Source organism: Dromiciops gliroides, chromosome 4 (assembly GCF_019393635.1).
Source record: "Dromiciops gliroides isolate mDroGli1 chromosome 4, mDroGli1.pri, whole genome shotgun sequence".
NCBI classification, from domain to species: Eukaryota; Metazoa; Chordata; class Mammalia; order Microbiotheria; family Microbiotheriidae; genus Dromiciops; species Dromiciops gliroides.
This window is the reverse complement of record NC_057864.1, coordinates 239,358,360-239,372,920: the sequence shown is the minus strand read 5'-3', so window position 1 is coordinate 239,372,920 and position 14,561 is coordinate 239,358,360. Positions and strand designations below refer to the sequence as shown.

The 14,561-nt window shown below is 43.1% G+C and overlaps 1 protein-coding gene across 1 annotated transcript; it reads left to right on the top strand.

Annotated features, from left to right (window-relative positions):
- Nucleotides 1-43: 43 nt before the first annotated feature.
- Nucleotides 44-14,052, top strand: ABCF1 (ATP binding cassette subfamily F member 1). The gene is given in 27 exon segments (XM_043962824.1): nt 44-167; nt 1,146-1,192; nt 1,380-1,466; nt 1,608-1,746; nt 1,883-1,920; nt 2,009-2,113; nt 3,479-3,553; nt 3,635-3,669; nt 3,671-3,743; nt 4,489-4,593; nt 4,823-4,945; nt 5,207-5,307; nt 5,381-5,466; nt 5,831-5,970; nt 6,380-6,528; nt 7,157-7,240; nt 7,491-7,615; nt 7,796-7,908; nt 8,128-8,258; nt 8,260-8,297; nt 8,662-8,736; nt 8,847-8,917; nt 12,258-12,290; nt 12,380-12,548; nt 12,691-12,755; nt 12,856-12,928; nt 13,078-14,052. Coding segments are annotated over 27 exon segments (2,520 nt in total). The 5' UTR covers nt 44-94; the 3' UTR covers nt 13,245-14,052.
- Nucleotides 14,053-14,561: the final 509 nt, after the last annotated feature.

The following is a 14,561-nucleotide window of genomic DNA, read 5'->3' as shown; positions in this document are numbered from 1 at the left end:
TCCTATAGGATTCCGCACGCCATTTAACCCCACCCTCTGCCATCGGAAGCGGAAGTAGAGCTACGTTCCCGGAATAGTCTCAACTGTCGCCGAGATGCCGAAGGCGGGGAAGCAGCACCCACCGGAGCCGGAGTGGATTGGGGACCGAGAAAATGCGAGCCCTGCTGGTGAGAAAGCGAGACGGATCGCTAGAAGGCGAGACCAGCAGGAGCCTGGGATCGCACGCGTTCCGAAGGAGAAAGGGAGAAAGCAGGCGCGAGGCAGAATCTTAGCCTGACATCTGTCTGGGAACATGCGACTGGGGGGTGGGGACGCAGTGCGCGTGCGCGGGCTTGGAAGTTGGCCGGATGGGAGCATGGGAAGAGGGTCCGATGACTCTGAAAGTTTGGGGTGGCATGAGCGTATGTAGCACGGAGATGGATAGTGGCCAGGGCAGGGTTTAAGAGGAGAGACTATATCTAAAGGGTGTGTGTATGTGTTGAAAGGTATAGATGGAAAAATGGGTATTCCTCTCCCTGGCCTTTCCTTGACCCTCCCTATTGTGGACCCTATTCTCTCTTATCAATTATCAGTCAGCCAAGGAACCTCAGTTTCTCTGGGCTCTACATGAACTCTAGATCTTTTAGGCAAAAAGATACGTTTTTGTATCACAAAACCGTAGTACTAGTACCTGGAATGTTTACTAGTTCTATGTATGACCGTGGGCAAATTACTTAACCTTTCTGAGCCTCAGGATCTGTAAAATAAAGCCTGTGGGGGAGAGGAGAATTAATGGACTAGATGGCTTCTTGAGTCTGTTGAAATTATAAATCAGTGGTTCTATATCAGGTTATATTCATAGAAAAAGGGAGGGAGGGAGGGAGAGCTCTAGCTCTAACCCTGAGAAATGATAAGGTTGAAGAAAGATCATGAGAGTAGGCCAAATTGAAATAGTTTCTCTCTCCAGGTTCTCTTTGGGGAGGTAAAATGTCCTCATCTACCTAGGTTGGGAAAGAAACCTAGGGACTCTGCTGTCTTCTTGAAAGCCCCATTCTAAGAGGAAAATAGACATTTGCTGAACTCAGGGAACTTTTAACAGGACAAATGTGGACTTCTCCAAGATTTAAAGATGGAAAGATAAAAGTATTGCTTACTTTTTCCTCCAGACAAGGTTGTCAAGAAAGGAAAGAAGGACAAGAAGACCAAAAAGACGGTGAGAAAGTTGGGGATTAGGAGAAAAATTTGGGGTGGTAAATGGCGTCATTGACAGCTTTATGAGGTAAATAACTAAATATAGAGGGGCAGGGGACAACACAGGAACGCAGGGAGTATGTAAAATTTAATTGAATCACTTTTGGCTATAACTTTACTCCAAATTCCCCTCACATCTTATTTCTTAGTTCTTTGAGGAATTGGCTGTAGAGGAAAAGCACACAGGGGAGGAGGAAGAGGAAGTGAAAGTAGTCAAAGAAAAAGAACAGCAGCAGGTATGTTATGACAAGATCTATAGAACTAAAGGACCTCTGATAGGTCCATCATCCATACCAGTAATTGTTCACATTGAGAGGTATTGAATTACACATGGGAAGGGTAGAAGAAGGGCCTAGGTTTTTCCCCTATGTCTTTAGCAGCAGCAGCAGAAGAAAAAGCGAGACAATAGGAAAGGTCGACGAAAGAAGGATGTTGATGATGACGATGGGGAAGAGAAGGAACTTATGGAAAGGCTCAAGAAGCTCTCTGTGCCAGCCAGTGATGAGGAGGATGAAGGTGAGGGGATGGGAATCCTAAACAGAAATCCCCAAAAAAGAGTGGGATAAGGGGGCCAGATTACTTGGAGGAAATTGCAAGGTCAGGTACCCCGTTTCTCTTTTCTACTTTACTTTCTTTCCTTCTGTCATTTCAGTGCCTGTCCCGGTACCCCGAGGTGGGAAAAAAGCCAAGGTGAGCAGCCCTTTGTGGTAGATAGAATTCTCAGACAAGAGCTAAGTTATGGGTTTCGTTTTCTCACTTGTACTCTTCCCATCTCTAGGGCGGTAATGTGTTCGCTGCCCTGATACAAGATCAGAGTGAGGAAGAAGAGGAGGAAGAACAGTCATCAAAACCTGCCAAACCAGAGAAAAATCGGATCAATAAGGTGGGTGGGAATATCTCTCCTCTGTATAGTCTTGAATTGTGCCTAATTTACATTCATAAAATTGTTAACTTTTTTCTCCTTTCAGCAAGTGTCATTTATTCTTCATTGCTGTAGTGCCTGTGTAGTCTTTGTGCTTCTAGTTCTGGTTTGAGCTTGTTTCGTATGCATAGCCCAAACAGTCTATCTCCAATACCATTTGTTTGTTTGGTGAGGCAATTGGGATTAAGTGACTTGCCCAGGGTCACACAGCTAGTAAGTATCAAGTGTCTGAGGCTGGATTTAGACTCGGGTCCTCCTGCATCCAGGGCCCGTGCTCTATCCACTGTGCCATCTAGCTGCCCCATCAATATAATTTTTAATCATGTCATTTTCTGGTTCAGTAGCTCCTTTTGTTCAATAAAATCTAAATTCATAAGAGCTAGGAAAGCCCTCTATTTACTAGGTTCTTGGTTTTGGTACTTTATTTTTCACTATTCCCCCAACCACAGCCCATCCATTATAGTCATTATTATCCTTTAGAATTTATCTTTTGAGGGCAACTAGGTGGCTCAGTGGATAAAGCACCGGCCTTGGGTTCGGGAAGACCTGAATTCAAATCCAGCCTCAAACACTTGACACTTACTAGCTCTGTGACCCTGGGCAAGTCACTTCACTCTTATTGCCCTACCAAAAAAAAAATTTATCTTTCACATCCCTTGGCTGGAGTTCTAAACTCAATAAAGAGAGAAGCTTCATAGCTCAGTGGAAAGAGCACTAGATTTAGAGTCAGAAGACTTAAATTCAAATCTTATCTCTGTCATTTACAATCTGGTTGGTTTTGAGCAAATCATTTCATCTCTCTGGGCTTCAGTTTTCTTCTCTTTAAAATGAGGAACTAAGTTACTTCTGAGGTAACTTGCAGCTCTAAATCTGTATTCTTGTGTTCCTCCGTGCCCTGGAATCCATATCCACTACCTTTAAGGACACATTTCCTCAAAGAAAACTGCCTTTTTATGTTAGATTTGGCTCAAATCTCTGTGTTCATGTAGAGTTTGTACTTGTATTCCTGCATGTTTGTATTTTTTATTCATGACCTAAGTTTCTGGCTAGTCTAGCTAGTCTTGAAATTTCTGAGTGAGAGAATTATCTCCTGGCTCTCTATCTCATGGACTATTGAAACTTCAGTAGTTGCTATTACTTCTATTAAACATCATTATACAAATACGGCCTCAGACACTTGACACTAACTAGCTGTGTGACCCTGGGCAAGTCACTTAACTTTCATTGCCCTTGCCCCACCCCCCCCACCCCCCCTCCCCCCCCCCAAATTCACTATAGCTGCCACAGTAGTAGGCAGTCTATAACTGACTTTGCCATTCTCTTCAGGCTGTTTCCCAGGAGCAGCAACCTGAGCAGAAGGTCAGAAAGGGGAAAGAAGAAAAGTCAAAAGGGAAAGTAAAGGTAAGAAAAATCCTTTGGGAATGTTGGTAAAGCAGAGCAATAGAAATTTCACCTGCTGAAACAACTGCACTTGCCTATCAGCCTCAGAATAAATTTGTTGCTTTGGATGATGAAGAGGAAAGAAGAAGAAATACCCAAAGAGAAGGAGCTTTCCAGATGGGGGAAGGATAAACTCAAGAAAGTAGAACAGGTATGGGGTCGAAAGACCAGGTACCCAGGTGCTTCAAGAAGGAAGGAGGACATTATGGATGGGCTGGTGAAGGAGGACTAAGGGACTAGATCCCTGGAATGACACAGATTATCATCATAAGAGATACAGTGTGCTACAATGACAGAGTTTGAAATCAGAGAACCTTAGTTCAAAATATTGTTTCTTTTATTTACTACCTGTTTTGACTTGAGAAATCACTTCACCTGTCTTGGCCTCAGTTATTTCATCTGTAAAATGAAAGGGTTTGACTTGACCTTTAACATCCCTTCCAGCTCCAAGTATATGGTTATGATTTATGGGGTGATAAGGCTCCCTAGTGCATTCATTTGTTCATCCTTTCTAATTTACTGTTACGTTATAGTCATGTCATACCAATTTCATCTTTTCCTTCCTTTGGTCAGAAGTTGATAAAGTAAAGATATGTGAGGAGATAAACTAGATAGTCATTTCTTTCTTTCTATGTTTGTGCTATTACCCAGCAAAATGTAAGCTTTAGATTGGGTTTTTATGTTTGCATTCCATTCACCAAATATAGTGCCTTGGCTGTACACATAATAATTGTTGAATTGAACACACACTAATTGTGAAATAGTGCAAAGGGAGAGAGCTGAATACTAGATTCCTAGGTCCTTGAGGGAAGTAGGATCATGGCTGGGCAGGAGACTGTGAAAGCCAAGTCCTGGAAGGAAAACTTTGGGTTTTTACTCTTCATCCATTCCCGTAGGGCTCAGAAGAGGAAGGAGGTGATGAAGAAGAAGAGGGTGAGGCCAAAGCAGATGATCCATATGCTCACCTCAGCAAGAAGGAGAAAAAGAAGCTGAAGAAACAGGTAAGGAGGGGAAGGTGAGACACATAACACTTGGATCTCTGAAAGAAGTTGGGGATGAGAAGCCATTGGATTTCTTTGGGGAATGGACATTAGGAAGAAAAGAAACCTAAAGCTTGTGCCCGAAACATAGGATCTAATTTAATGGGGCCATGTCATCAGGGTTCTATGCCTGGGGGTGGGATGGGGTGGATTGGATAGTATCTAAATCCATTCCTTTTTCTGTCTGTAGATGGAGTATGAAAGACAAGTAGCCACACTGAAGGCAGCCAGTGCTGCTGAAAATGATTTCTCAGTGTCCCAGGCTGAAGTGTCTTCCCGCCAGGCCATGCTGGAGAATGCTTCTGACATCAAGGTATGACCTGAAGCAGAGAAGGCTGGGAAAAGATTTATTTTGAATAGATTGTGTAATGGGGGAGGGAGAACATTTATATTTTAGATCAGGTTATTCCAGGAGGGATGGAACATACAAGTTGACTTTGCCATTGAAAACAGTGGGAAACTGAGAAGGGAGAAAAGATTATTACTCCCTATTAATGATGAGAAGTAGTACAGTTATCCCAGCAAGGCAAGGTAGTGACAATATTTTCTCTTTTCTACCCTCTCCTGTTCCCAGCTGGAGAAGTTCAGCATCTCAGCCCATGGCAAGGAGCTCTTCGTCAACGCAGATCTGTACATTGTGGCTGGCCGCCGCTATGGGCTGGTGGGACCCAATGGGTGAGGAGAGGGCAAGGTCACAGATAGAAGGGTTTGGGTCATAAATTTTGTTCTGACTGCTCTTTTCTTTCAGTAAGGGCAAGACCACACTGCTCAAACACATTGCCAATCGAGCTCTCAGCATCCCTCCCAATATAGATGTGTTGCTTTGTGAGCAAGGTAGGGAGAAAGTGGCATTGGGGAGGGCAAGGAGGATGAAATAATTTGGAATTGAGGAAGGTAGACTTTATGGAGTAGATCATGAGGTGGCTGTGTGGGTAGTGAGGGGGTATTGGCCTGATATATGGGGTAGAGGGAGAGGAGGAAGAAATGATGGGAATTGGGAGAAGGGGAAATTGAGATGTACTGTACCAAGGAAAGAGAAGCATGTGGGAGTAACTAGGCAGAACTTGGGGAAGACCAAGAGTAGGAGGAATAGGAGGGGAGAGAAAAAGATGGGTGTGTGGCTGTGTTGGTGATGGGAAAGGAGAGCTGTGGAGTCAGGGTTCTAATCCAAGAACCACAACCCTTCTCCCTACCCCAGAGGTGGTAGCAGATGAGACCCCAGCCGTGCAGGCCGTGCTTCGTGCCGACACCAAGCGACTGAAGCTACTAGAAGAGGAAAAGAAGCTTCAGGGAAGGCTGGAGCAGGGAGATGATGCTGCAGCAGAGAGGCTCGAGAAGGTGAGGGACATACAGGGGACAAGGATGTCCACCACAGGCTTCTACAGGACGTAGGAAGACATTCATGAACTTGGAGGCTCTTGATCAGATTATGTTATGAAGGAGGGAGTGAACAAAAAGTGTTTACTATGTGTCAAGCACTGTGCTAAACACTGGGTACAAAAGGAAGACTCCCTGCCCGCAAGGAGTATATATATGGGGAAGACTAAACAAAAGGAGTGGTGACCAGGGAAGACTATCTGAGTTTGAGAAGCTACAGGGAAGAGAAGAGTCGATTGGCATGATGGAAAGTAGGGTAGAATGTGAGGCATGATCTAGGGCTGCTTAGATAGAGAGTGGGTCATGTGGGTAGTGAACCCCATTAAGCTGTTCAGGATTTAGGATCATCATTGTCTGTTCTTTCTTCCAGGTATATGAAGAACTTCGAGCCATGGGAGCTGCTGCGGCAGAGGCTAAAGCACGGCGGATCCTTGCTGGTCTAGGCTTTGATCCCGAGATGCAAAATCGACCTACACAGAAGTTTTCTGGGGGCTGGCGTATGAGAGTCTCCTTAGCCAGGTAAGCTAGTCCCACTAATCCTACAGTGTCCTTTCCTCATTTTTTGCTTCCTGTCATCTTCAGGGACCATCCAGATGTGTTAGGAATGAGATGATTCCTTTCCCACTGACTATTTGTTGGAACAGTTGAGTTCCTAAATTTTTCCTTAGTCTGCTTTTGGTAGCATTCTTTTATCTTATCTTTAGCAGTGGGCAGCTAGGTAGCACAGTGGATAGAGTGCCACGCCTGGAGTCAGGAAGATTTATCTTCTTGAGTTCAAATATGGCCTTAGATACTCACTAGCTGTGTGACCCTGGGCAAGTCACTGAACCCTGTTTGCTTCAGTTTCCTCATCTGTAAAATGAGCTGGAGAAAGAAAAGGCAAACCATTCCAGTATCTCTGCCAAGAAAACCCCAAATGAGGTCACAAAGAATCAGATATGACTGAACAGCAAGTCTTCAGCAGAATGCTGGGAAGGTAGGGCATTGGGTAAATGCCCTAAGCTTCTTCCACTCCCACCTCCTATTCCCCAAGTTTTTAAAAGAAGACTGAAAGATTTCTTAGGTAGAAGGGCCTTCTAATCAATCGGGTAAAAGAGACCCTTTTTTTTTTCCTCCCTTCAAATCTCTCCTCCACTCCATTTTATAGGGCACTTTTCATGGAACCTACACTGCTTATGTTGGATGAGCCCACCAACCACCTGGACCTCAATGCTGTCATCTGGCTCAACAAGTGAGTCACCTTCAATCCTGGCTTTTCTATGCAACTCCATCCTGTGATTTCTTTACTGATATGTAGTTTTGTCTTCCTTCTTTACTTTCCCCAGATCACAGGCATCTCTTTAGTTCCCCTGACACCATCCCAAAACAAACATCTTTCTGATACCTCCAAATTTTCCCCTTCCCCATCGTCTTCCCTTTAACTCTGTCTTCTTTGATTTGAATGTTGACAAGCTTCCCCACTTCCTTTTTTCTCCCCAAAGCTATCTTCAGGGCTGGCGGAAGACATTGCTGATTGTGTCCCATGACCAGGGCTTCCTAGATGATGTTTGTACTGATATTATCCACCTGGATGCCCAAAGGCTCCATTACTATAGGGGCAACTATAGTAAGTGGGGATTGAGGAGAGCATTTGCTTGGGGGCTTGTGACACACTAAAGGGGATGGAGAAGTGGGCAGGAGGGCATAATGATGACCTAAACACTGCCAGGACCCAAAGCATCTTTCTGCCTACCTTTAGGAGGGAAGAAGGCAGCTGCTGATTTTTGCCTTCTATTTCCTATCTTAGTGACCTTCAAAAAGATGTACCAGCAGAAGCAGAAAGAACTTTTGAAGCAATATGAGAAGCAGGAAAAGAAGCTGAAAGAGCTCAAGGCTGGGGGCAAGTCCACCAAGCAGGCGGTGAGACGCAGGGGCAGGGACAGGATGAGACAAGGCTTTTAGTATGTTTTGTTGAACAACCCTGGTTAGGGAGCTTTTCTTTAAGGAACTCTGGGCCCCTGATAACACACCCTTTCAATTCTACTTTAGGGTGTGTCGAGGAGATGTGGCCCAGAGGTCTCAGTGGTCTGATCCATGCAGATTGCTTGAAACCTGTGCCTCCATCTCCTATCTCCCTAGGAGAAGCAAACAAAGGAGGCCCTGACCCGGAAGCAGCAGAAATGCCGGCGGAAGAACCAGGATGAGGAAGCACATGAGGCACCTGAGCTTTTGAAGCGACCAAAGGAATACACTGTGCGATTCACTTTCCTGACCCCCCACCACTCAGCCCCCTGTGCTGGGACTGCATGGTTAGTGGAGAGCTTGTAGGGCAGGGTTTGGATATGTACACGTGTCCTAAACACTTAGGACTGCCGTTTTCTCTCCCCTCCACCCCTTTTCCTTTCCCAGTGCCATTTTACCTCTTTTTGTTTTGTTTTATTTAATACTTTGGGTTTTTTACACACTGTCCCTAACTATTATTCATCACTTTCCCCCCAAGAAGGTTCTTTCCTTGTAACAAAGAAAACCAGTTAAGCAAAACGATTCTTGTTTAGTTCTTTTTTCCCTGCTCAAGAATTTGCCCCCATGGCTGATTCATTATTTTTTGTAGGCCAAGAAAATTGATGGAGGAACCCTGGGGTTAACTTAACTACATCCTCTTTCTTATCCTAGGTGTAACATTTGGCTATGAGGGACAGAAACCACTCTTCAAGAATCTGGACTTCGGAATCGACATGGACTCAAGGAGTGAGTAGAAGGACATGAGTAACTAAGGGTTGTGGGGAAGTTGGAAGTAGAAGTGGGGAAACAGAGGAAGATTACCCTAGGAATTTTTTTCTTTTTTTATTCTCCTCCAGTCTGCATTGTAGGCCCCAATGGGGTGGGGAAGAGTACTCTGCTGCTTCTGCTCACAGGAAAGCTGACGCCGGTAAGTTTGAGGATTCCCCTCTCCTAATGGCATAGCCCTTTCTTTCTACCTTCCATTTTTAGTATTTAAGGGGGAAAACTAAGGGAGTTCAGTATGACTTAATGTCATTAAGTGTGTGAAATTCTAGAATTTACCCTTGAAAGAGGTAAATAAGGATGTTGCATTTGTAGAGTGGAGGGGACTTGGCACCCTGACCACCTTTTCCTATATGAACAGGAGTCTCTGTTCCCAGGGGTCTCTGCTACTGGATGCATACATAACTCCTTAAGGGCCAAATCCAACCCCATATTCCTGCCCTCACCCAAGGCAGTTGTACCAGTTGTAGTAATTATTCCTCTTTCTAAATATACATGTTCCTAGGAAAACTTTTCTGCTAATAGATAATATTGTTTGCTATGGGCTAATAACCCTCTCCAACTCCCACCATCCCTATCCTTCTTCCCTTTCTTTCTCCCATAAGTCAGATTTGATAGCAGTTATTCTCTCCCCCATTCCCCAACTAATGACAAGAGTGCTTGGGTCTTTAACAGTTACTTCCCCTTCCCCTTCCCAGTATTCCTTAGGTGAGCTTATCTAACTGGGGAGAGATGGCCCTCTCCAGACAAAGGGAATTGTGTAGCCTTTTCATTTGAAGGCTATGGTATTCTGCCTATCGCCTCTTCTGTTGTAGTTTTTTTTTTTTTAAGTGCTTCCTCTCCTCAGAAGTAGCTGCCACATATAAGCTATTCCTAGAATATACAGTGTGTTTAACAATGATTCTCCCAGTTCACTTCTTGCTTGTCCTAAGACTTGTAATAATTCCCTACTTTAGGTGTTTGTAATCATCCTACTATTTTCCCTAGAGATTAGATTACAAGCAAAATATGAAAAGACATCATGCTTTACCTTTTGTTAGTGTTTTTATTGATTCAGTTTTTACATCTCCATAATGTCCCCTTCAGTATCATTTCCCCACCCTCTCCCAGAGTCATCCTGTAAGAGTATTTTTCTAAAGACTAAAAGAAAATGAAGAGGGGGAAAATTAGCATAACTGAGCATTACGCTGAAAAAGTATGAATATGTGTTCATATAAAACATTTATGGAGCTCCTATTTCAGCAAAGAGATCATTTTGCAACTTTCACTTTTGATTTTTGTGTGTGTGTCTGTTTACATTGTTGTAGTCATTGTGTATATTATTTTATTGGTTACTCTTCTCTTTGCATTTTCATACTGAGATTTCTATGCTGCTTTGTATTCATTACATTTATCATTCCTAATAGCACAATAATATTCCAATATTCATACACCACAGATTGTTTGGCCATTCCCAATCAATAGGCATTTACTTAGTTTCCAATTCTTTGCTTTCACAAAAAGTGCTGTTGTAAATATTTTGATGTATATGGGAACTTTTTTCTTATCAGTGGCCTCTGGGCCATTAAGACCAGTAATTGAATGTCTGAGTCAAAAGATATAAATATTTTAGTAACTTTACTTACATAATTCCAAATTGCTTTCCAAAATGTACTGATTCACAGCTCCACCAACAATACACCAGTGTGCCTATTTCCCACAACAATGACTAATACCTTAGGTTATCATCTTTACTAATTTGCAGGGTGTGAGGTGAAATTTGAGGGTTATTCTGATTCACATTTTTATTAGTGATTTGGTTGTTAGTTAATTGGCGAATCGTATTTTTGAGACCTATTTGTTCATATTCTTTGACTGCTTAACTATTGGGGAAATAGTTAACTTCTTATTCATTGTACTTTAATGATCTTAAGCTTTAGCTAGTTACTGGTTTTCTTGTACAACTGTTTATAATGCTACTGAACGTTATATTCTGCTTTTTTGCCATTAAGGACCATATTATTCCTTTGACCTTAACCCCTTTTTCTTATCTCCTGAACCAATAAGTTATATATCTCCTTTTCCTCTCTCCCAATAGCATTCATAGGTAATGACAGTTTGGAAGTCCACTTGGGCTCTTTCATCATCCTCCTTTAGCTTGTCCTCTTTCCTGTTTTATCACCAATTGCATGTGCATAGCTACTCTAGACCTCATAGCACATCCCAATGGTAGAATAAGTAACAGGAAATAAATTGCAATTTATATAACCCATTACTTTGAATTACACAGGTAAAGTGCAGGGGAAGGTTTAGAAACATTTACAGGTGATCCATCCACAACAAGTTAGTGAAGAGAACTTAGGGTTGTTTATGAGAAAAACTTGAGATTAACATTGTAGACTCTGAAAGTCAAGAACTTTGATCAAAGCAATGACCAATCTAATCTCCAGAGGACCCACAATGACCTCCTGACCAAGATAGGTTCAGAAAGAGATGTTCTTGTTTGGACATGGCTCCTGTTTATTTGTTAAATGATCTTTTTCCTCTGTTTTTAATGGGAAGGAGAGGAGCTAGCAACAGTGAGGACCAAAAAAAGAGTGTCATGGAAGCATTTAAAAAGCGCAAAAGAATGTTCAGGAGGAAACACTGAAAAGCAGAAAGTTTTTGAAACTTATGTCTGAAAGGGGAGGTGGAATGGGGTGAATTATATCATATGAAGAGGTGAAAAAAACAACCAATTACAATAGAGGGAAAGAAAGGAGGGGGGAACATTGTTTCAACCCTATTCATTAGATTTGATTCAAAGAGGGAATAACATACACGTTCATTGAAACTTCTGTCTGTGTGGAATTTGTTAATGTCCTTTTCTAAAAACCAAGTGAAATTGAATTGTGGTTTCACAGTCCTTTTTGTATTCTCTATAGTATGAAGTTGCTCATTATTTTGTGATGTTTAAGTTCATAATTTAAAAAAAAATAGTGTAGTGGATGAAGCCTGGTTTCAGACTTAAGGGGTGTAGGCTCTTTTTCCACCTTTAGGATCCTGGGCAGGTCGCCTGACTTTTCTGAGCTTCAGCTCCCTCTGTAAAATGAAGGGGTCAGATGAAATGATATTTAAGGGCCCTTCTAGTTCTGAACTGTTAGGACTTGGTGACATCATGAAGGAACCACCACAGCCTCCAGATTTTCTTCTTCTGCATCTATTAGAAAAATTATGGGGCTTGAAAATTTAAACTGAGTCTGAACCTGGTTGGAATTTTTTGCCTTTCCTGTCATTGAGTTTATCTCTTCTGTTCCCTCGCCTATTGCATTCCTTTTCTGGCTGACCTCAGCCAGCTGTTTTGTCTTATTTTTTCGGGTTATCTTTATGGATAAGTGGACTTTTGTGCTTCTTTCTCGTATTCATTCCCAGTGTGCTTCTGGTATTTTTCTGCCTTGAGGAGTTAGGATATATATCTTCCTTGTTATTTGCTCCTTCTTAATCACCTCCTCTGCTTTTCTCTGCAGACCCAAGGAGAGATGAGAAAGAACCATCGACTGGTAAGTTAGTTGGCTCTGGAGACCCAGAACTAGGGAGGCTGGTGGGGGAAATACTATGCCTTTCTTACTGTATTTTCTTTGTGTGGTAGAAAATTGGCTTCTTCAACCAGCAGTATGCAGAGCAGCTGCGAATGGAAGAGACAGCCACTGAATACCTACAACGGGGCTTCAACTTACCTTATCAAGATGCCCGAAAGTGTCTGGGCCGATTTGGTCTGGAGAGCCATGCCCATACCATCCAGATCTGCAAGCTATCAGGTATATCCTAGGGAAAAGGACCAAGACAAACCTGATTTACACAATCCAAATTCTGGGGAGAAATCAGGTGTTTAAGAATGGTGGACATTCTGAGGAAAATTAGGGTGTTACCCTCTCTATCTCACATTTCTTTCTGCTCCAGGTGGACAGAAAGCCCGAGTAGTGTTTGCTGAGCTGGCTTGCCGTGAACCAGATGTCCTCATACTGGTAAGTGAACTAAAGATGGAAGAGAAAGGGACAGGAGAAGAAGGAATGGATAGAAGTTAGGAGTACTAAGCCATAGGATCCTCTCCTGCTTCTCTCACAGGATGAACCCACCAACAACTTGGATATAGAGTCTATTGATGCTTTGGGAGAAGCCATCAATGAATACAAGGGTGGTAAGTCAACTGAGTACAAGCCTACTTTCCTTACTCTAGCAGGTTCCTTTCAAATGTCCTGCTTTGCACCTCCTATTTCCCACAAGGACTAACTTCTCTCTTTGCTGCATTGTCCTGATTATTTTTCTCTCTTTCCCCTTCTTCAAAAGCTGTAATTGTCGTCAGTCATGATGCCCGGCTAATCACAGAAACCAACTGCCAGCTTTGGGTGGTAGAGGAACAGAGTGTTAGCCAAATCGATGGTGACTTCGAGGACTACAAGAGGGAGGTGCTGGAGGCCCTGGGTGAGGTCATGGTGAATCGGCCTCGTGAATGAGGTTTCTTCCTGTACACCCTTCTATCTAATTAGCCCAGGTGGCCTGGATGCTCCTTCCCTCTCCCACTCACTGTTTGCAAGATAAGGGCTCATCATCAACCAGTGCAACAACCACTGAGACATCTGGAGGTGGGGCTTTGCCTTGTGTGCCAAGAAGACTCACCTTAACTGGTGCACAGACAGACTAGGAACCTTCTTCAAATGGAAGTACTGGCTTTGATATCTTACAGTATAGGTGGAGAAACTATTGATACCATGTTGTGTCATTGAACTGACAATACAGATAAGGAACCTTTTTGTTCACCGGCGTCCACCTCTGACAGATAGTCTGATTCGAATAAGCTTTGCACCACCACTTTACCTGATGATCCGTGTAGCCCATCTGATGCAGAATAGGGGCTGTGCGTTGGGAACTTGAGCTACTCTTCTCTGACTATGTCTCTGAAGCTCTGCCACTTCCCCCAGTCACAACAGGATTTGGTCTAGTTTGATACTTACAATTTAAAGGGACCCAAGCTGTGGGCATGATAGCTTTGGTTTCAACTGCCAGCACTACTCGGACAAGTGATCCTGTTTTAATTTTTGTGGTCTGATTGATATATAGAAACCTAACAGGAGTCTCCAGCAGCATTCCAGAGATTGGAGGCATAATATTTACAGGGATCATGGTCTTTAGCAGGGATGGAGCTTGTTTGCTGCTGTCTACATTCTCTTGTATTTGTGAATTGGAGGGGCAGGGAACGGATAGATGCTGCTGAACTTTGTCCTCAGTTTGCCTGGGGACGGAATAAAGGAGAGTGAATTGCCATCACTTGTCTTTATTTTATGGGGCTTTGGGTGTTGAAAGTATTGTTAGGATGTTGTCAGGACTGGCCACATACTGCCCTCCTGTGGCCAGAAGATAGAATAACTCAAGCCTGAAACAAGATCACTTAACCACATTTATTGATCATCTAGCATGTTTAGAGTACTGGAAGATAGGAAGAAATATACAATATGGTCTTTGCTCTTGTCCAGATAATGATTTATCTGGAAAGATAATTCAGTAGTAACTGTAAGGGGCAGCTAGGTGGCGCAGTGGATAGAGCACTGGCCCTGGATTCAGGAGGATCTGAGTTCAAATCTGGCCTCAGACACTTACCACTTACTAGCTATGTGACCCTGGGCAAGTCACTTAACCCCAATTGCCTCACCAAAAGAAAAAAAATAGTACCTGTGAGCAAGACATTCAGCTTGACAACATGAGATGAAATGTCATGAGATTGACACTGTCAGATGAGTGCTATGGGTGGTGATAAACTATAGGAATACAGAAAA